The sequence below is a fragment of the Ochotona curzoniae genome, unplaced genomic scaffold, assembly GCF_017591425.1.
Source record: "Ochotona curzoniae isolate NIBS_2020 unplaced genomic scaffold, NIBS_Ocur_1.0 contig_2599, whole genome shotgun sequence".
Taxonomy (NCBI): Eukaryota; Metazoa; Chordata; class Mammalia; order Lagomorpha; family Ochotonidae; genus Ochotona; species Ochotona curzoniae.
This window is the reverse complement of record NW_024465520.1, coordinates 495422-517900: the sequence shown is the minus strand read 5'-3', so window position 1 is coordinate 517900 and position 22479 is coordinate 495422. Positions and strand designations below refer to the sequence as shown.

At 43.4% G+C, this 22479-nt stretch overlaps 1 protein-coding gene across 1 annotated transcript in view; it reads left to right on the top strand.

Annotated features, from left to right (window-relative positions):
• The window catches only part of GK5 (glycerol kinase 5), an 82844-nt gene that overhangs the window by 45898 nt on the left and 14467 nt on the right, over positions 1 to 22479 (top strand). Inside the window, exons 11-12 of the mRNA XM_040974732.1 lie at positions 442 to 546; positions 12561 to 12655. Coding sequence (XP_040830666.1) covers positions 442 to 546; positions 12561 to 12655 — 200 coding nt within the window. The remainder of the gene's footprint in view (positions 1 to 441; positions 547 to 12560; positions 12656 to 22479) is intronic.

The following is a 22479-nucleotide window of genomic DNA, read 5'->3' as shown; positions in this document are numbered from 1 at the left end:
ACCCAGTAGGTATAGTTCTCTGGCAGGTCAATGTCATGGTCATCTTATATTTCTCATTTCTATACCACCATGTTTCCACAGATACATGCATTCCTCTGACTAATAGACATTCACAATTCCCTTAGCCAGGCAGCCAGGCACTGTGCGAACTCCTCCTACAGGTTAGCTAACTTTGTCTCGCCACCCCCAACCCCCAATCTTTCTCCTACTACTTTAGGAGGTAGGTCATTTTACATCCAAAAGAATGAAGCACAAGGGGTTTGAAACTTGGAAGACCACAGCTAGTAAACGTGGAAGGGCTGGAATTTGAACTCAGGCAGCCTGACTTCAGAGAAACTTTGTGTTTTCTTCTTTGCAGCCATGAAATTTCTCTATTACAGAAGTCTGTAATGAATATGTATTAACTGACTTGCATTGTGCTTTGTTTCTTTGCTTTATAAGGATTTTATCCATTAATCGGGTGGAAGATTGGGAAAGAAGTTGTATGCCTGGCTGAGAGCAATGCAGGAGACACTGGTACTGCCATAAAATGGGCTCAGCAGTTGAGTGAGTCATCTTTTCAACACATTTCTCAGATCACACTTGAGTAATGTTAAGAACACACAGGATTATAGATCAGTAGGGAACAAGTGGATTGTACAAATAAAACATGAATATACTGGAAGAACATATGGAATATTTTATAATATTGGGATGGTTGAAGTCTAGATATTGAGGGCCTGCTGCAATGTCTCAATTGGCTAATCCTAATCCTTCAAGCACTGGGATCCTATACAGGCACTGATTCTTGTCCTGGCTGCTCCACTTCCCTTCTAGCTGCCTGCTTGTGGCCTGGGAAAGCAGTCAAGAATGGCCCATGGTGTCTTGAGACCCTGCATGTGTATGGAAGACCCAGAAAAATCTCCTGGCTTTGGCTCCAGATCAGCTCAGCTGTGGCCGTTGTGGCTACTTGGGGAGCAAAGCAGCAGATGGAAGATCTTTTTCTCTGTCTGTGCTTTCTCCATAAATGTGATCTGCCTCTCCAATAAGAATAAAATAAATATATTTTTAAAAATCTACATATTGAGGTCAGGAACTATAAAAAAAAGAATAATAGATTTAAGTATATAAGATATTAGAATATATAGAGATATAAGCAAAATGAAAAGACACACTAATAAAAGTTGTACCAAATTTCATGCTTAAAACAACTGAAAAACAGACAAAAATGTAGGTATTTCATCATTAAATAACTTATGAATTGCTGTTTATTTTCCATATTCTAACATGTATTTAAGTAATTACATTATTCATTATTATCTTATCAACCTGTTGTCATAAATTCATGTTTGATTATGTTTGGCAATGGTGGAAACATAGAGAGAAAAATATTTAAAACTCTTTTTTCTAAAGATTTTAGTTTTTTTAAAAGTTGCTTCAAAAGGCAAAGTTACAGAAAGAGAAGCAGAGATAGAGAGGGAATTTTTCATCTGGGTTCACTCCCCAGATGGCCGCACCTGCCAGGGCTGACTGAGCCAGACCATAGCTCGGATCCCGGGGTTTCTTCCAGGTCTCCCACATGGGTACAGGGTTCCAAGTAGTTGGACTATCCTCTGTGGCTTTGCCTGGGGCATTACCAGAGAGCTGAACCGGAACTGGAGAAGTTGGAACTCAAATTTCTATCTATATCGATTGCCAGCATTGCAGGCAAGGCTTAATGTGCTATACCATAATACTGGCTCCCCAAAAAACATTTTTTTAAATGAGTGTTCATTGTTCATTTTCATTTTATTTGAGAAACAGATTCACTCCTCAAATGCTTTCAGTGGCTAGGACTAAGGCAAGTCCAAGTCAGGAGACAAGAACACCCTTCAGGTGGACGGCAGGGACCCGGGCACTTGAGCCGTCATCCCTGCCTCCTGGGTGTATAACCGGTAGGGATCTGGAATAGAGAGTAAATCTGGGACTTGAACTCAGCCTTATCTTAATTCCTCTGGGGTGAGCATTAGCCTTCCTATAGGATAGTCCAAGAGACAGTGTGTATCATTCTATGGGTTTGATATAGCAACTGGGAGTAAAGTCTGTTTATTAGTGAAATATTAACTGGAAATCAGTATATTCATACAGTGGAACACTGTGCAATTACTTAAAAATAACAACGCAGTTGCATATTGTACTGACATGGAACGTGATCTGTGACCTATTAAGGAGAAGTGAAGCAGTTACAAAATAGCCTGTGTAATTTTTTTGCCTTTTTAAAATTCATTGAGATACAGTTCACCTCTTTGAAGTATACTTTTTTTTAGTATTTTCATGGAGTAAACAATCATCAATACAATCGAACAATAGAATATTTCCCTCTGTTCCTCCATTTTGTCTACTCTGGGCATTTCACATGAAGAGGATTATATACTATATGGGCATTCATGGTTTGATTCTTTCACTCAGCTAATATTTTCAAAGTTCACACATTGTGTAGTATATGTTAGTATCTGCCCCTTTTTGATAGTTGTATAATATTTGATAGTTTGTTCATTATGCAGTCACTGAGCGTGGGGTTGTTTACGTTTCTTCAGCTGGTAGGAATAATGAATATCCTGCATGTTTGTATAATCGTAGTTCATGCAGAAAGTCTGAGATGGTATTTACTGCAGCACTGATCCTGATGTCTATAATGTTATGGGGCAGGCTATGACGTTGTACTTTTCTGATTTGAATTGAGCTGATTTAAAAACCAAAAATGATTCTAGGGGCAGAACACACCTGACGAGGAGAAAGCCAGTCAGCTTCCTCTAAGACTATTAACACAAAAAAGTTTACTTCAAAGTTCTGTGTGGTTTATGGGCCCCTTCCTTCTTCATGTGGTTCTCTTCCTTGTACCATGCTGGACATGTTTCTTCAGATAACTGTATTTAAGTGCAAGTTACATAGCTCTTCCCGATCAGTTACATTTTCTGTTGATTTGGTTTGTTGTCTTTAGAAGAAAGAAAACGGAGTGATCTATCTCACCTTTAACAGTCCAAACCCAGGCATTCCAGAGTTGCCTCCACCTGGGTGGGTGGGCACAGTCCAGCTGATTCTACCCAGTCTCCGGGAGACGGGGGTGAATGGCCCTGACTGTGGAAAGTGATGTGTCTTTTGATAGGAGGGAAAGCTTCTCCATTCCTGGCAGAGAAAAAGAAGCTATTGCTCTAACTGGGGGAAGAGAGAATTCGGAGTGGAATTATTTACCTTAAAATGTCAGATATTGGCATCATGTATGTTCCTGACGGATTTGTATGCAGATCACACAGTCCATGGAAAATCCTTGGGATAGATCCCTTTCTGAAAATCCACTTCAATGGGTGTGTTGAAAACACATCATGGGCCCAGCGCAGAGGCCTAGTGGCTAAAGTCCTTGCCTTGCACACATCGGGACCCCATATGGGTACTGGTTCTAATCCTGGCAGCCCTGCTTCCCATCCAGCTCCCTGCTTGTGGCCTGGGAAAGCAGCCAAAGACAGGTCAAAACCTTGGGATCCTGCACCCATGTGGGAGACCTGGAAGAAGTTCCTGGCTCCTGGCTTCGTATCAGCACAGACCGGCTGTTGTAATCACTTGGGGAGTGAATCATTGGACGGAACGGAAGATCTTCCTCTCTGTATATCTGACTGTGTGATAAAAATAAATAAATCTTTAAAGAAAATGAAAGAAAGGTGTGCACACTGCCGCCTCTGATCCCAGCTGTCTCCGTGGCCTCTCTCAACTCACTTTCTACTGAGTTGAATGAACAACTCAGGCTTGTGGATAAAAGCAATTTGGTTGCGGTGGTGGTGGTTGTTGTTCAAAGAATTTCTAAGTGTAAACTGTGTGTTTATTTATTTGAAAGGCAAAGAGACAGAGAGATCAGCAGTTGGCTGGGACATTCCAGGTCCCATAACAGCTCAGGCTGCATCAGGCTGAAGCCAAGAGCAAGGAGCTTGGTTCAGGTCGTCCATGTGGTTGAAAGCACCAAGTATTTGAACCATCACTTACTGCCACCCAGGTTGTGTACTAGGATGCTGGAATTGAGGGCCTGACTGGGATGCAAGTCTGGGATGCGAGTGGCACAATTGACCTCTTCACCATTGTACGACATGTCATTGGTGTGTTTTTTTTTCTTAATATTTATTTATTTTTATTGGAAAAGCAGATTTACAGAAAGATGGAGAGGCAGAGAGAAAGATCTTCCATCTGCTGGTTCACTCTCCCAATCACCATAACAGTCAGAGCTGGGCTAATCTGAACCTAAGAGCCAGGAACTGCTTCCAGGTCTCCCACTGGGGTACAGGGTCCTAAAGCTTTGGGCCATCCTGTGCTGCTTTTCCAGGCCATAAGCAGGGAGCTAGATGCGAAGTGGAGCAACCAGGACACAAACCAGGCCTATAAAGGATGTCAGCGCTTGAAAAATGAGGATTAGCTAATTGAGCCATCATGCTGGCCCCTCTTAATGGAATTTTAAAACAGTCCCTTACAGGGGTCAGCGTTGTGGCTCAGTGGATTAAGTTGCTACTTGGGATATTCATCTCCCATATCAGTGCCTGATTTGAGTTCCAGGTACTCCACTTATGATACAGCTTCCTGGCAGTGCACCTGATAGGGAGCAGAAGATGACTGTCTGGGAAGAGCACTGAGCTCCCTGCCACCCGCTGAATGGAGTTCAAGGCTTCTGGCTTAGATCTGGCCCCATCTGGCTGCTGGAGACACTAGGGGAGTGAATCATTGGATGGAAAGTCTCAGCATCTTTCAAATATAAAAGTAAAATAAATAAATCAGAATTTTTAAAAAATAAGGTGGGCCTTTGGCTGGTCCTTAAGACACTTGTTAAGAGGCCTGCATCCCAGGCTTGGTGCAATAGTCCAATGGCTAAATCCTTGCCTAGTATCTGCCGGAATCCCATTTGGATGCTGTTTTGTGTTTCGGCTGCTATAATTCCCATCCAGCTCCCTGCTTGTGGCCTGGGAAGCATTTGAGGATGGCTCAAAGCCTTGGAACCCTGCACCTGCGTGGGAGACCTGGAAGAATCTCCTGGCTTTGGATCAGCTCAGCTCTGGCTGTTGCAGCCACATGGGGAGTGAATCTGCAGAAAGAAGATCTTTTCACTCTTTTTCTCTGTATATCTGCTTTTCCAATTAAATAATAACAACAACAACAACAACAACAACAACAACAACAATAATAATAATAATAAGGCCTGCATCCCAAATCAGAGTGTTCTGGGTTCGATTCTCAGCTACACCTCGACTCTGGCTTCCCACCAGTGCAAACCCTGGGAGGCAGTGATGCTGGCTTAGATAGCTGGGTTCCTGCCACCCACATCAGAGGCCTAACTACATTCCCGGCCTCCAGAATTGCTTCCGGCTGTCTCGGCCATTTGCCACGTAAACCAGCAAATAGCAGCTCTTACTCACTGTCTGTCTCTGATTCTCAAATAAATAAGTTTTTCTTAGTTTTAAAAAGGAAAAAACAAAATAAAACAAAAGTAACAAATATAAGAGAAAGATCAGAGGAACAAATGTAAATAATATAGTCTCTTTGCTGAAATGCTATTTTTTTCAAAAGAAGCAAACTAATAGGTGAAACTGTAGTGATTGGAGAAGTAATTGAGAATAAACTCTCCTGAACTGAGGAAAGACTTTGGTTTTCCGGCTGTACTCGCTTACTCAGCTAACAATAAATAAATGAAGAGTCACTAACCTGGACAGGATGTAAATTAGTTTCTCAAAATGCTTGTGGAAAATACATAAAAGGACAAAAAAAATGTGGATTTCAAAGTGTTTCTGCACCAAAAGAAAGTCATAGTGACATGTTATGTCTAATTAAGATCTGGTTTGAAACACTAAGAAGAATGATACAGCTGATTTGAAAGAGGCCCTATTCAGGCAACTAAGACTGAAGCAAAATTGAACAACAAATTTATGGTAAAATTTGGTTAAAGGAATAGTGCAATCATTGACGCTTTATAAGAAGTTTATAGGGGGCCCTGCAAGATAGCCTAGAGGCTAAAATCATCACCTTAAATGCACCAGAATCCCATATGGGCGCTGGTTCTAATCCCAGCAGCCCTGCTTCCCATCCAGCTCCCTGCTTGTGGCCTGGGAAAGCAGTCAAGGACAGCCCAAAGCCTTGGGACCCTGCACCCGCGTGGGAGGCCCGGAAGAAGTTCCTGGTTCCCAGTTTCAGATAGGCGCAGCACTGGCCTTACGGTCACTTGGGGGAGTGGGTCATCGGACGGAAGCTCTTCCTCTCTGTCTCTCCTCCTCTTTGTATATCTGACTTTGTAATAAAAATAAATAAATCTTTAAAAAATTGTTTATTTACTTTGGAATGACAGATTTACACAGAGAAGGAGATACAGAGGGAAAGATCTTACATCTACTGGTTTACTCCCCTAGCGGCCGCAATATCCAGTGCTGAGCCAATCCAAAGCCAGGTGTCAGGATCCTCCTCCTGGTCTCCCATATGGTCCCAAAGTTTTGGGCCATTCTCTACTACTTTCCTATACCTCAAGCAAGGAGCTGGATGGGAAGTGGGATAGTTGGTACATGAACTGGCACCCATTTGGGATCCTGGCGGCACATGGAAGGCAAGGATTTAGCTGGTGAGCCATCATGCCAGTTCCTGCAGTATGTATTTTCTATGGAAATTACTAAGAACTACCCAGCCCAAAGAAAAGTAGGACAAAGATGTCAACATGTAGGAAATGCATGAAGAAGTGGTTTTCAAATTTAAAAAGATCCCCTTTTCACTTAATATGATTGTCTTAGCTAGGCACCAGAATATATTAGCTCATTGTCTTTTTTTTCTCTCTGCATTATATAGATATTGTTTTGCTTTCCAAATGTTATAGTTCATTTCTATAACAGTGTGATTCTTTTTTTTTTTGTTATAAATAGACTGTACTCTTGTACAGTTTTACGTTATACTTGGGATTCAAGCAATTCATTTACATATAAGAGGACTTCAAACAGTTAATAGAAAATAGAATGAAATGATAAAAATTAAAAATAAAAGCTTGGATTTTCAGCATCTTCTGCTTCCCAAGATGAATGATCAAGGAACTGGACTGAAAGTGAAATGGGTGGACCTGGTGCCATAACCTAGCAGTTAAAGTCCTTGCCTTGCACGCGCCGGGATCCCATATGGGCACCAATTCTAAACCCAGTGGCCTCGCTTCCAATCCAGCTTTTTGCTTGTGGCCTGGGAAAGCAGTGGAGCATGGTCCAAGGCCTTGGGACCCTGCGCCCACCTGGGAGACCTGGAAGGCGCTCCAGGCTCCTGGCTTCAGATTGGCGCAGCTCCAGCTGTTTTGGCCATTGGGGAGTGAATCAGCGAATGAAAGATCTTCCTCTTTTTGCCTCTCAGTCTGTCTGTATATCTGACTTTCAAGTGAAAATAAATATTTTTTTAAAAAGTGGAATGCAAGAGACCCAGGCTGGCACCCATGTTGGGTGCTGGTGCCATGGGCAGTGGCTTTACTGCTACACTACAGTGCCAGCCCTAAGTTTTTACTTATTTATTTGACTTGGAAGATTGGGTTACATGAAGAGAAGGAGAGACAGAGAAGGATATTTCATCTGCTGCTTCCCTTCCCAGTTGGCCACAACAGCCAAAGCTCTACCAAGGTTTTGCTTGTCTTTCCTTGACCTATGGTTTTATCTTTCATTTTTTACATTGGTTACCCTGATTCTAAATATTATTTACTCTCTTGCTCAATTCCAAAGTACTCAATAGGTAAGAGTTTCAGATTTTTAAAAAAGATTTATTATTTGGGAAAAAAAAAAGATTTTATTATTTGGGATCTGGCATGGTAACCTAGTGGCTAAAGTCCTCACCTTGAATGCACCGGGATCCCATATGGGCGCCGGTTCTAATCCTGGCAGCCCTGCTTCCCATCCAGCTCCCTGCTTGTGGCCTGGGAAAGCAGCCAAAGACAGGTCAAAAGCTTGGGACCCTGCACCCGTGTGGGAGACCTGGAAGAAGTTCCTGGCTCCTGGCTTCAGATCGGCTCATCTCTGGCCATTGCTGTCACTTGGGGCGTGAGCCATCAGACGGAAGATCTTCCTCCTTGTCTCTCCTTCTCTCTGTATATTTGCCTTTCCAATACAAATAAGCGAATCTTTTTTTTTTTTAAAGATATTTATTATTTGAAGGGCAGAGTAAGTAAGAGATATTCTGTCCACTGATGCCCGTCTAAATGGACACATGGCTAGGTATAGGCCAGGCCAAAGGCAGGAACCAGGAGGCTTCGTCTGGGCTTCCACGTGGTGGTCAGGGCCCAAGCACTTGGGTCCTCCTGTGTGCTCTGCCAGGCACATGAGCAGTGAACCGGATCAGAAAAAGCAACTGGGACCCAAACTGACACTGTGCTCTGCCTTTCTGGCAGCTTGACACCAGCCTCCAATATTTCAGAATTCACAGACCTCTACACCATAACAGATAATATTTATGCAGGATTGTTTGTAGATTATTAAAATAAATATTAGCAGTTTTTTAAAAATTAGTTTTTGTTTCAAATGCAGAGCAAGAGAGAGATCTCTGGTCTATCTCTGGTCTATCGTCTGGTTAATTCCCCAAGTGGCTGCCACAGCTGGAACTGGACCAGGCTCAAGCCAGGAGCCCAGAACTCAATCTTAGTCTCCCACATGAGTGGCTGAGACCCAAATACTTGGCCCATCACTGCTGCCTCCCAAGGAAGCTGAAATGGAATGTGGAGCCAGGATTCAGATCTCGGCATTCTGAATCAGGATGACATCTCAAATGATGTCTTAGCTGCAACCCTGCATACCCACTGCTAATATTTTAAGTTGTTCCCAAGGCAATAAGTTCTTGCGTGTCGTTGCTGTTTTCTTTGAGCTATAGTTCCAGTATCACTTACTTTGGCATTTCTCGTTTTTGCCACCTAGTGGCCAGTCTGGGAAGTGGCGTACCTTGAGATGAGTGAAAGCCTTATGGTTTGGATTTGGAACTTCAGATCTCTGGATAGAGCCTGGGAGTTCATAAAAACTTTGTCAGGTGGTTTTCTGGAGCTCATTTCTCTCGGGACTTACTTGGCACTTCTGATTCTCACCGTGCGTTCTGCTCAGAGAGCAATGCTTCTCTACTATATTGAGTACTTTTGCTAGTACTTGTACCTCCCCAGCTTAGTAGCAGGAGGGTTGACAGACATAGGGAAATGGAGGGGATACAGAAGGTGGGAGGAAGTGGGGATGTCTTTAATGCTTTTGGAGTTTTGTTTGCCTCTGGTGCTTTGTTGTCACTCCAGCTGCTTGAATCCCTGGTGCCTGGGAGAGGAGAGCTGGGGAAGACAAGGAGGAGGTTAATCAAACAGCAGGGTCTCCCATTAGGATGTTGGCATATAGTGTTCAATGCCAGTGCAGCTGGGCTGCAGGGCTGCTACCAGGAGATTGTGAAAATGGGGGGAAAGATCTGAAAACTCCTGTGGAGACCCCACCCACTGCTCCTCAGAGAGAAGGGGCTTCTCCTGGAGCGTCCATATTTGCACCCAGGCATGGGGCTTTAGGTGTGGTCCTGAGCCTGGATGAGGAGGTAGCACTTTGGTGGGCCTGTCAGTGCTCCCTCTGTCTGGGAGAGGAGTCTGCGGATGTCCTTCCTGCTCCCTCCAGCCAGGATTCGTGTGTCTGCGGGGAGAGACAGTACCATGTGCTCACTACAGAAAGCTTGCTGGCAGTAGGCTCGTTTGAGAACAGCTGCAGCCAAAGGTTATTCAGAAGCATTGTTAAAGCAAAGGAAGGAACCAGCAGCGAAGAATAGGAATAAGCTGAGTCTGCCTCTCCCTCTCTCGGTTTCTTTGACTCTTACCGAAGTTTTCTCAAAGCAGCTATCCAGTATCTTTTTCTACATCTTACCTTGAATTACAAATGTAGATATTTGAACATGATTTCTTTCAAAGGTATACATTTTAAAACCACCATTTGCTTTGTAATGTCAGGGTTTTTTTTTTTAAACTGTTAGACATTTTGATTTTATTTTGGCCAAATGCTTGAAATGTATGCATTTTAAGGAAAGTGTGTAATTACACTGAATGATCCTTGGGTTTTACCATGGTTGCACCTTATATGTATTTTAAGCCAGTTATGTGCAAAGCCAGCAATGTTTATTAAGACCAATTCCCAAGCTTTTAAAAATCTGTTCTGTGCTATCAGTCTTGCTCTGTCCATTCAGGAATCGCTTCACACAAAGGGTAGCCCATGGCCAAGTAAAAGGTATTCAGCTTCACTTGTTAACAGTGGTATGTGACGTCAACCACCAGGCAGTATCACCAAAAGAACAGGAAAAATATGGGCACACCAGTCATTGGCAAGAATGTGGGGCACCAGGAAGGCTAATGCTGCTGAAGGCAGCCTTAAATCGATGCAGCACTTTGAAAAGCTGCTTGGCAGTGTCTGCTGATGTTAGTCCTCAGTGTGAAGGCTTCATAGCCAACGGGGCCGGGCCGACAATGGCAGCAGCCACATCCAAGCATCAGTTGAAGTCCCACTGCTCCGTATCTGATGAAGCTCCCTGCCAATGCCCTGGGAAGGCAGTGGAGTATGACCCAGTGCTTGTGCATCTGCTAATCCTGTGGAACTCCTAGCTCCTGACTTCAGTCCAGCCCAGACTCAGCTGTTGCAGCCATTTGAGGGGTGAATGAGTGGATGGAAGATATCTCTGTGTGTGTCTCTCTCTTATAAATAAATAAATAAATCTTTTAAAAAATTATGTTCCATTTTTTATTTGAGAGGCATATTTACAGAAAGAAGAACAGATAGAGAAAAAAAATCTTTCATCCACTGGTTCAGTCCTCAAATGGCCACAAAAGCCAGAGCTAACTGATTCAAAGGCAGGAGCCAGAAGCTTCTTCCAGGTCTCCCTCATGGGTGCAGGGGCCCAAGGACTGAACCATCCTCCACCTTCTTCCTAGGCTGTTTAGGAAGGGAGCTGCATTGGAAGTGAAGCTGCTAGGACTCAGAGCAGCACCCATATGGTACGTCACACTGCAGGTGGTGTATTAGCCTGATGAACCACTGCACTGGCCCCTAAAAAAATTAAATTACATTTTAAAAGTTGTGAAGAGTGAATGAAAAGATACGTTTACTTTTTTAAAATGACATTGCAGCTAGCATTTCAACCCTGTGACATTAATAAAGAAGTACATTTATATGTCCAAACAAATCCACGCAAGTATTCAGAGTGGCCTCTTTTTATTAGCCAATTTCTGGAAACTACCAAAATTCATCCTACCAGAATGGATAAATAAATAAAATATAGGCACCTCAGAATTAATGGAGTACGGGCCTGGCGCAGTAGAGCAGTGGCTAAAGTCCTCGCCTTACATGCACCAGGATCCCAAAGGGGCACCGGTTCTAATCCCGGCGGCCCTGCTTTCCATCCAGTTCCCTGCTTGTGGCCTGGGAAAGCAGTCAAGGACAGCCTAAAGCTTTGGGATCCTGCTCCCAAGTAGGAGACCAGGAATAAGTTCCTGGCTCCTATCTTCAGATTGGCTCATCTCTGGCCATTGCGGACACTTGGGGAATGAATTATCGGATGGACGATATTCCTTTGTCTCTCCTCCTCTCTGTATATCTAACTTTCCAATAAAAATAGATAAGTCTTTAAAAAAAAAAAGAATGAATGGAGTGCAACTGCATATAACAATGTGAATTAATGACATGGCTGGTATTGTGACACAGTGTTTAAGCTCTGCTTTAAATCCCAGCTCATCTTCTGATCCAGCTCCCTGCTGATGTACCTGGGAAGGCAATAGAAGATGGTCCAAGTACTTGACCTCTGCCACCCATGTGAGAATGCTGGATTCTGGGCTCCTGGTTTGGCTTGGCCCAGCCCAGCCATCAGAGCCATTTGGAGAATGAACCAACAGAGGGGAGGTCAATTTCTTTTTCTCTGTCCCTCTCTCCATCTCTTTCTCCTTCACTTGCTGTAACTTTGTCTTTTAAATAGATAAATCATAAAAAGAATGAGTGGATATCAGAAGCTTGCTGTTGAGCTGTTGAGTTACATCTAGGTACAGTCATGCTGTGAAAATTCGTCCAGCTCTACTGTTAAGATTTGTACATTTCAGATGTATGCATCAGTAAAAAGTTGAGTGAATGGATAGGCTTTTGTACCATTATTGTTTAGTTATTTTTAGTATGTGTTCCTGGCTCTTACTGGACTTGTAACGTGGAGTGGTACCCCCTCTGATTCTCCTGGCTAGAATAAATAAGATGTTCCTTTCATCAGAAGAGGAGGATGACTCTTTTATTGGAAGAATAATTCTTTAATTCCCCCAGAACATATTTGTGAAAAATTGTTTATGTAACCCCAGTATCTTTCAATGAATAATAGTACCTGCTATCTACCAAGACAGCCTTGAGTGGGGCTCAGGAGCCCCTGCAGTGTGAGGGCTTAGTACTAGGACCCATGCTTGTGGGTTAGCCCTGAGGGGAGCAGCAGTTTACATCCTATTCATAAGAAATGTGGATGCAGATAATAGTAGTCATGGAGCATAATTCTGTTTTACCTCCTTTGCTTTTGCTTTAGGGTTTTGTTTGTTTTTGCAGATCTTTTCACAGATGCTGCTGAAACTGAAAAAATGGCCAAAAGTTTGAAAGATTCTGAAGGAGTGTATTTTGTTCCATCTTTTAACGGATTGCAGGTATTAAAAAAAAAAAGGTTAATGGTGCCTACAAATGCTTTTTTTGCTCTTTCCATGCTCCTACTTACAGCTCTGTCTTTCTGTTCACCTGACAGTTTGGGCAGTGTGCACTGCTGAGGTGAGAGGTACTGAGACCTGTTTCTCTAAAATAGAATAAAAATTAAAAAAAAAAAAAAAAGACATGGTTCTCTGACCTGGAATGAACACCATGAGGAAGCAAAGGTCACATGTGCATGGCCCTGCTCTTTTGCTCTTTACTGAACAAAATTCAGCTGGCTTTTGTGTAGAATTCTTTTTTTAAAATTTTACTTATTTTTATTATTATCATTTTATGATGCAGTTCCATAGGCTCTGGGATTTCCTCTATCCCTTCCCTAATTCCATCCCCCCTCACTGAGTTCATACATAGTCATATGTCCATCATTGCAGGCATGGACAATGGCAGAGTCCTGCATCCTATTGTCAAGACATAGTAACAGTTTCATTGGGAGTCCATCATTATCTGGAAGTAGAGATGCATACTGCATTGTATCCTCACATCTGGATATGATAGTCTCCATTACACAATTACTATACATCCCTTTAAATGAAAAGCCACAAAATAAAATCAACAACAGGAAGAAAAAAAAAGAAATTAACAACACTATGAAATTAAATAACATGCTACTGAATCACTTAGTGTCGCTGAAGAAATGAAAATCAAGAATCTTCTTGAAGAAAATGATACTCCTGTATGATCTATGAGTCACTGATGAATTTAATCAGAAGAAACAGTTTTGAAGAGGTGAAACTAACAAAAAAAATCAAAATCCATGAGATATAGTTTATGCTGATCTTTGTTGGCGAGATGTGTCTCTTGTAGGCAACAAATAGATGGGTTTTGGTTTTTAATCCAGTCTACTAATCTATGATGTTTTATTGATGAGTTTAAGCCATTTACAATCAGGGTTAATACAAATAGGTGGTAATTTGGTTCTGTCATTTTAGCAATGGGTTGTTCAATGTATTTTTTGTGTAGAATTCTATCTTTGTGCAACCTATAAGTTGACGGTTTTATCATGAAACTTTTACAGTAGAGTTAGGATTGTTTAAGCATGACCAAGAGTTGCCACTTTTCAAGGGGGCTGGAGAGGAATAGAACAATAAATTGGCATTTGTGGAGGAAGCATGCCATTGAGAATTAGAGAAATAATGGTGCAGTATACACTTTAATCCACATATGTTAACACATGCTTTTTTTGCAGCTCTGTTAAATTCTCTAAAAATATAATTTGCTTTTAATTGATGCCTGAATAATTTATACATATGTGTTTATCGGGATAATGATCAGATGAGAATAATTTGCATAACTATGACCTCATACATTGATCACTTCTTTGTGTTGGGAGCATTCAAAATCGTTTCTGCTAGCTGTTTTGAAATATTTGGTTGGGGCCAGCCTGTGGTGCAATATAGATCAAGCTAACCATTTGCAATGTCGGCATCCCATGTTGGAGAGCTGGCTTACATCCTGGCTTCTCTGCTTCCAGTCCAGCTCCCTGGTAATGTTCTGGGAGAGCAGCAGCAGATGGCTCATGTGCTTGGGCTTCTGCTGTCCATGTGCGAGACTTGGGTGGAATTCTTGGCCCAGCCCTGGTCATTTTGTCCATTTGGAGAGTAAGTCAGGGTATGGAAGAACTCTCTCTGTCCCCACTATTCCCCTTCTTTGTCACTGTTGCTCTGCCTGTCCGATCAATAAATCTCTCTTTTAAAAAAAAATTCAACTGATTGTTGCCAAACACAGTTATTCTGCTGTGCTATGTAGCATTAGAAATTACTACTCCTGTTCCAACTCCGTCCTCCTCCATATCCTTTCCAGATTCTGTTAACCATTATTCTATTCTCTATTTTTTTTTGCAATCACCTTTTTAGCTACAACATATGTATAAATGAAAATATGTTATGTTCATTTTTCTGTACCTTCACTTAATGTCTTTTAGTTATATCCATGTTGCCACAAATGATAGGATTTCATTTTTTATGATTGAATAATATTTCATTGTCTGTATATATACCACATTTTCTTTATTCATTCATCTATGGATATATACCCACATTATTCTATATTTTGGCTATTGTAAGTAATGTTGCCATAAGCATACAAATGTCAGTATCTCTTTGGCATGTCAATTTCAATTCCTTCATCTTATATACCTGGCACTGGGATTGCTGGATAATATGGTGGGTTTATAAGAAATCTCCATATTGTTTTCAGAAATGGCTTTGTGAATTACATACCCACCCGGAGGGTATGAAGACTCTCCTTCCCTTCACCCCCAACAGCATTTGCTCCCATTTGCCTTTTGATAGCAGCCAATCAAGCTAAGAAGGTTTTGTACAGCAAAGTAAATAATCAACAAATTGAAAAAGCAACCAACAGAATTGGAGAGAATCTTTGCACACTACATACCAATAGGGGACTAATAGCCAGGATTTACAAGGAGCTTCAGAAACTCAGTGACAGCAAAGAAACAACAGCATTTTAAAGTCCAGTTTATAATGCCTGTGGCTTTGCTTTCTCCACAGAATTACTTTGGATATTGGTGTCAGTTGTGATTTCATAGGATTCTTTTTACATTTCTGTGGAGAATATCATTGGTGTTTTAGTAGAAATTGTGTTGAATCTGTAAATTTCTTTAAATATAAACATTTTAACAGTATAAGTCTTCCAAACCATATTCGTGGATGTCTTTCCAGGTCTTGCGATTTTCTTTTTAAATTTACTTATTTGTTATTGGAAAGACAGATTTACAGAGAGAAGGAGAGGCAAAGAGAAAGATCTTCCATCCACTGGTTTGCTTCCCAATTGGACACAACGACCAGATCGGAGCCAATCCAAAGCCAAGAGCCAGGAGCCTCTTCTGGGTCTCTCACATGGTGCAGTGTCTCAAGGCCTTGAGCCATCATGCTTCACTGCTTTCCCAGGCCACAAGCAGGAAGCTGGATGGGAAGTGGAGCAGTCAGGGCATGAACTGGCGCTCGTATGGGATCTCAATGCTCAATAGGGGAAGATTAGCCAATCGAGCTGTTGTACCAGGCCAGATATTTTGTCATTTTCAGTGCAGATCATTCACTTCTCAATGAACTTTGTTCCTAGGGAGTGTAAAGATGGGAGGTGCTACCTGCCCGATTCCCTGGACTGAGTTGGCCAAACTGCTGGGGGCATCTGCCTGGCTGCTCAGCAGTTCCCTGGGTGGGCGGGGTTTCATGATGGTTTGTACAGTGCTAGCCTGGTCAGGGATATGACCATTCTCCAAGGAAATGTGTGAGTATAGTCACCAGCTCCCCAACTGGGCTCAGGGCAAAGTCCTTTTTGATTCCGGGTTGATTTCGAAAGTGAAATGGTGGATACTAAAATTTGTTCTCCTTATAAGGCCATGGTGTGCCTGCAGTTTTGCCACCTCCCCCCCATCCTCACCCCCACACACGCACTTCGGGGCTCTGCCTGGAACATTCCAGGGCTGTTGCTGTGTGTTCACCTTGTTCAGGTCCTTTGTCATGGAGGGAGAAGCACCAGAAACTCACTGGTCAGCCATCTTGTTGACATTCATTATCTTTTTAGAATTTTCTTTCTTTTTGTTAAAGATTTATTTGTTTATTTATTTATTTTTAGTGGAAACAGATTTACAGAGAGAAGGAGAGACAGAAATAAAGATCCTACATCCAGTGGTTAACTTTCCAAATGCTCACAATGACTGGAGCTAAGCTGATCAACGCCAGGAGCCAGGAACTTCTTCTAGGTCTTCTCTGCAGGTGCAGGGTCCCGAGGCTTTGGGCCGTCCTCAACTACTTTCTTGGCCACAAACAGGGAGCCGGATGGGAAGTGGAGCAGCCGGGACACAAACTGGCACCCATGTGAGATCTTGGTGCTTAGGTGTGAAAGATTAGCCAGTTGAGCCAAGGCACCAGACCTAAAATTTTCTTTCATTTTTTTTTAAGATGTTGTGAGATATTAGTTACTTTGCCTAATCAAAAAGTGTATTGGGCAGATTCAAAACACTGAATCTTAGGTTTAACTTTATATTTTGTAGTTAGTTGAAACCTCTGTGGTATTGCCTTTAATGTGAGAGTGTTGTTGCGAAGACTTAAAAATCTTTTCATATACAGTGAATTTTTGCTGTGGACAAAATTACCTTTTTTGAGAATGTTCTTTTCATCTTGTATGTATTCCTCCCGTTCAAAAGAACACATTTTTCCTTCTAGTCTTTTCCATACTCAGGCAATCAGTTTCAAAATGACCAGCATTTAAAGTTTGGGTAATATAATGTAAAATCTGATAAAAAAAAAATGAGGTCAGATGTTTTAAATGTTTTTAAATACAATACTTTCAACATTAGACTTTAGAATGAGCCTTCTTTCCCCAGCTTTCAGAGATTCCATCTGCATACTTCCCCCTAAAGGGCTGCAAGTTTGGTAAAACATACTTTCATGTAGAGTATGTACTGTGCCCTCCAGTACTCAATAAAAGGTGAGAGTTGAGAATTGCTTGTCTAAATGAAGTTGGGGGGTGGCAAGCTAGATGCGTAGTTTTTATTAGCCAAGGTTGGGTCTGGGTAGGTTTTCCTGTGCTTTAGGAAATTAGTCACTTTCTCTTGGCAACCCTATTTTAAAACTTCTCCTTTACCTCACATACCTCTAAAAATAATATAAGGTATGTGAAGACTAAAAAAAAAGATGTGGCTGAAACCCAAAATATTTAGACAAAAACATCCTGTGTGTGATATGTCATTTCAGCCTGGAAGAATGTAGTCATTGCATGACTATAATATGTGTTTTAGGGGACAGCACTGTTGCCTGCAGGTCAGTTATGCCCCAGTATAAAGTGAAACTCCTGTTTTTTCCTTTTTCCTTTTTCTTCTCCTATTTCTTTTTCTTTTAAACTTATTTGAAAGTGTTACATAGGAAAAGGGAGAGGCAGACAAAAAGAGATCTTCCATTCACTGGTTCACTCCCCAAATGGCTACAACAGCTGGGGCTGGGTAAGTCTGAAGCCAGGAGAGCCTGGGACATCATCCAGGTCTTCTTCATGGGTGCAGGAGCCCAAGAACTTGGCCCGTCTTCCACTGCTTTCCCAGGTGCATTAGCAGGGAGCTGGATGGGAAGTGGAGCAACTGGGACTCAAACCGGTGCCTATTGTTCTTACTTTGCCAGCATGTATACTAAAATTGGAGCAAACTGATGCCTTTATGGGATATAGCCATTACAGTTGTTTGCTTAACTTCCTGAGCTGTACTGATGGGCTACTTCCGTACCATTAAAACAGAGACTTACTTGGTCTAGTATAGGAATATTATAAATTTTTATAGAAGAATTGTTACATTTGTATAAAAATTATTTCTCTTCCAGTTGGCTTATTACTAATAATAAATTGTGTTTGTACAAAACTGATTTAAGACATTTAAAACAGTATTTTATGTGTTGTATTAGTTAGTCATTTTTGTACAAGAAAATATGTGTGTTTATACACACACACATATATATAATAACTTGCTACGGTTGAATTGGCCAAATCTGACTAATCTTGATTTTGCAGTATTATATTTATATGTACTATGTAAATCAGTTTTTAATAATTAAAGTCACCAAAAGATTTAATATTAAAATTTAATGGCTAAAGTCCTCGCCTTGAACGCCCCGGGATCCCATATGGGCACCAGTTCTAATCCCGGCAGCTCCAGTTCCTATCCAGCTCCCTGCTTGTGGCGTGGGAAAGCAGCTGAGGACAGCCCAAAGCCTTGGGACCCTGCACCCATGTAGGATACCTGGAAGAAGTTCCTGGCTCCTGGCTTCGGATCGGCAGAGCATTGGCCGTTGCGCTCACTTGGGGAGTGAATCATCAGATGGAAGATCTTCCTCTCTCTCTCCTCCTCTCTGTATATCTGACTTTCCAATAAATAAATAAATCTTAAAAACAACAACAACAACAACAAACTTAAGGCCCTGCGTGGTGGCCTAGTGGCTAAAGTCCTCACCTTGAACGTGCCGGGATTCCATATGTGTGCTGATTCTAATCCTGGCGACTCCACTTCCCATCCAGCTCCCTGCCTGTGGCCTGGGAAAGCAGTCAAGGACGACCTAATGCCTTGGGACCCTGCACCCACGTGGGAGACCTGGAGGAAGCTCTTGGCTTCAGATTGGTGTGGCTCCAGCCATAGTGCTCACTTGGGAAGTGAGCCATCAGATGGAAGATCTTCTTCTCTGTCTCTTCTCCTATCTGTATATCTGACTTTGCAATAAAAGTAAATCTTTTTGAAAAACTTGATAAAAACTTATCAAAATGAAATCATAGTAGGAGGAAAAGCATAGCTGTGACAGAAAAGATGTAGTGTAGAATTTCCTAAACAATTAGGAAAAGTGTTGTTGTTCATTCAGCAAATGAGTATTCACTCATGAGGGCCACCTGTAAGGCTGGATCCTGGGGACATCGGACTGGGTTTTCCCTCTTTCTCTCTTTTTTTTAAGATTCAATTTTATTGCAAAGTCAGATATGCAGAGAGGAAGATCTTCCATCCAATGATTCACTCCACAAATGGCTGCAACAGCCTGAGCTGAACCAATCCGAAGCCAGGAACCAGGAGCCTCTTCCAGGTCTCCCACGCAAGTGCAGGGTCCCAAGGCTTTGGGCCGTCCTCAACTGCTTTCCCAGGCCACAAACAGCTGGATGGGAAGAAGAACTGCTGGGATTAGAACCGGTGCCCATTTGGGATCCTGTTGTATGCAAGGTGAGGACTTTAGCCACTAGCCTACCACACCAGTCCCAACTGGGTTCTTTCTGTAGCACTTTGGACAATACAGTGGGGAAGATGAAGAGTCCTACCAACAGGTATTACTTGTGGTACATGGTCAAATTAGAAATCTTATAAAACAGACCCTGGGAGACCTGATCTCTGAGGAAGCTGAGCCAAGGTTGGCTCAAGAGTGGGCGGGAGCTAGGAGCAGGGGTGTGGTGGTTTTCCAGGGGTGGCTGTGTTGTGTCAGGGTCTCAGAGCAAAAAGGTGTTTTTGCTGGCAGCACAAGCCTATGCCTGTCAGGCCCATTCTGGTACACTGGAACTGCTCTTTTGTCCGTTTCTTCACCAGACCCTAAGCTCGAGCAGGAATTCTTGGTCTTCATTTTAGTCTTGCTTTTCTGGAGATACAAAGATGAACACAGACTACATCTGATGAACACAGTTCAAGCTGTTGACCCTTCCAGTGAACTGATACAGTCTGAGAGATTGCTGCTATTAGGCAGGAAGACTATTAAGTAAGCTAAGATAGAAGATTGTAGTCTGACCGTCAGTATCTTTTTCCACACTGAGAAGCGTATTTTTCTGCATTGTGATCTTTAAAATCAAAAGATTTATTTATTTTTATTGGAAAGGCAGACCAGATTTTCAGAGAGAAGGAGAGACAAAGATCTTCTATTCATTGATTCACTCCCCAAGTGGCTGAAATGGCCAAAGCTGAGCCAATCCTAAGCCAGGAGCTTCTTCTGGGTCTCCCATGCAGGTGGAAGTGGATTTTAGCCACTGAGCCATCATATCCCCCAGTTTTTAAAATTTTAAGTCTATATTGTCAAACAGGCCATCTACATAATAATTTTAAGAAACCAACATATCCCATATGGGCACCTGATTCAAGTTCAGATCCTGTTCCCCAGTGAGAAAGCAGTGGATGATGGCCCAAGTGCTTGGGCCCCTTCGTCCACATGGGAGACCTAGAAGCAGCTCCTGGTTCCTGGTTTCAGCCTGGTCCAGCTCTAACCCTTACTGCTATCTGGGGAGTAAACCAGCAGATAGAAGATCTCATCCCCAGCTGGAAGCAACTGCGTAGGTTACCTTTTAGGCAAGTGTTAACACTGCTGGGAGAATAGCAGCTAGTAGCTGGTGGGCATCCTGGACCTGGTTGATGCCAGATTTGTATTAACTATACCTGTGTGCTGGCATAGTTACTTATTCCTTTTGTTGTTGTTAACTTTTGTGGCGAAGACAGGGAGCTCTGGGCTGGGACACACCACCCTAGATCCTAGGTGGGTGTGGGGGACTGCAGATTTCCTGCGTAAGGCAGTCTGGGGACGTATTAGGGTTGCAGGGACTAAGGGTGTGTTTGACAGGGAAGGAATGACTTCTGGGATCTAGAGGGGAGAAATCTGTTTGGATCAGGCCAAGGCTCCTGCTCTTGTGGGAAACTTGGGTTGGGCTAAATGGCATTGGCTGTCACCCACTAGTGCATGCAAAAGCTGGGCCTGGGAGGCATGCCTGCCTGGGCTAGGCCACAGTACCCACCCACAAGTGTCAGAGCAGGGGTGGGCCACATCAGGCTGGGCTGCAGCACTCCTAGAATGTAAGAGAACCAGATCTGGGAGAAGATTCTGTAGGGGAATTTTGGGCTTGCCTCTGCGGGACTGCAGCACCCACCAGTTTACTTGGAGAACTGGGCCAAGGATCATAGAACTCGCCTGACACTCGCAGGAGCTTGGCCTGAGAGGGGGCTGGTTGGGGCCAGGCTGCAGCACCTCCAGTAGGTATGAGACCTGGGGCTTACTTGGGGAATTCCCCTACTAGACTGCAGCTCTCATTGGGGGGGGGGTGCAAGAGCTAGGGCTAGCGGCAGGTCTGGCCAGGCAAGGCTGCAGTACCCGTCAGCATTTTTGTGATCTGGGTCTGGGGACAGGCCAGGCTGGGCCAGACCACAGCACCCGCTGGCACGCAGGAAACCAGGACAGGGTGTGGACTGCACCTGGCTGGACTGGGCTACAACACCTGCCAGCAAGATCTGAGACTGTGGACAGATCATGCCAGGTTGGGTTGAAGTATCCACCAACACATGAAGGATCCAGTGTTATACACAGCCCTGGTATGGGAACTCTGGGAGCTCCCACCACTGTTGAATGTGAAAGCTGGGGCTGTGGGTGGACCAGGCTGGGCAAGGCTGAAACAGCTGTCAGCATGTGTGTGGACTGAGTCTGGAGGCATGCCAGACTGATCTAGGCTCCAGCACCCAATGGCACTTGGACCTGGCACCAGTGAGTGCCAAGGGTGGAGGCCAACCATGTCAGTGTAGATCATAGCACCTGCTAGCACATGCAGGATCCACTGCTGAGGGCAGGCCTGGTAGGGAAACTTGGGGAACTTGCTTGCTAGGCAACAGCTTCTGCTGGTGAGTGCAAGAGCGAGGGCTGGGAACAGACCAGAACACCAGGGTAAGTCCACAGCACACACTGACACAATGAGAGTCAGGATGGGGTACAGACCAGACTGAGTTGGACCGTGAAACCTGCCAGGTCACAAGAGGGCTAAGCTGAGCTGAGCCAGGCTGTAGCACTTGCTGTGAATGCCAAGACTGGGAGTGTGCCGTTTTAGCCGAGCCATGCTGTAGCACTTGCTGGTACACACAAGACCCAGGGCTGGGTGTGGGCCTGGTAGGGAATCGGGCAGAACTGATCGGTCAGCTTTACTGAAACAAAAGTTTTAGCTCATTCCCATAATTTTAACTGAGCCTTGTTTGAGTGCCATTCAGAAGTTATCCTACTGTACCTGGCGCAGTAGCCTATCGACTAAAGTCCTCACCTTGTACGTGCTAGGATCTCATGTTGGTGCTAGTTCATGTCTTGGCTGCGCCGCTTCCCATCCAGCTCCCTGCTTGTGGCCTGGAAAAGCTGTGGAGGATGGCCCAAGGCCTTGTGGCCCTGCACCCTTGCGGGAAACCTGGAAGAAGTTCGTGGCTTCAGATCAGCTCAGCTGTGGCCATTGTGGCCACTTGGGGAGTCAGCCAGCAAATAGAGGATCTCTTCTACTCTGTAAA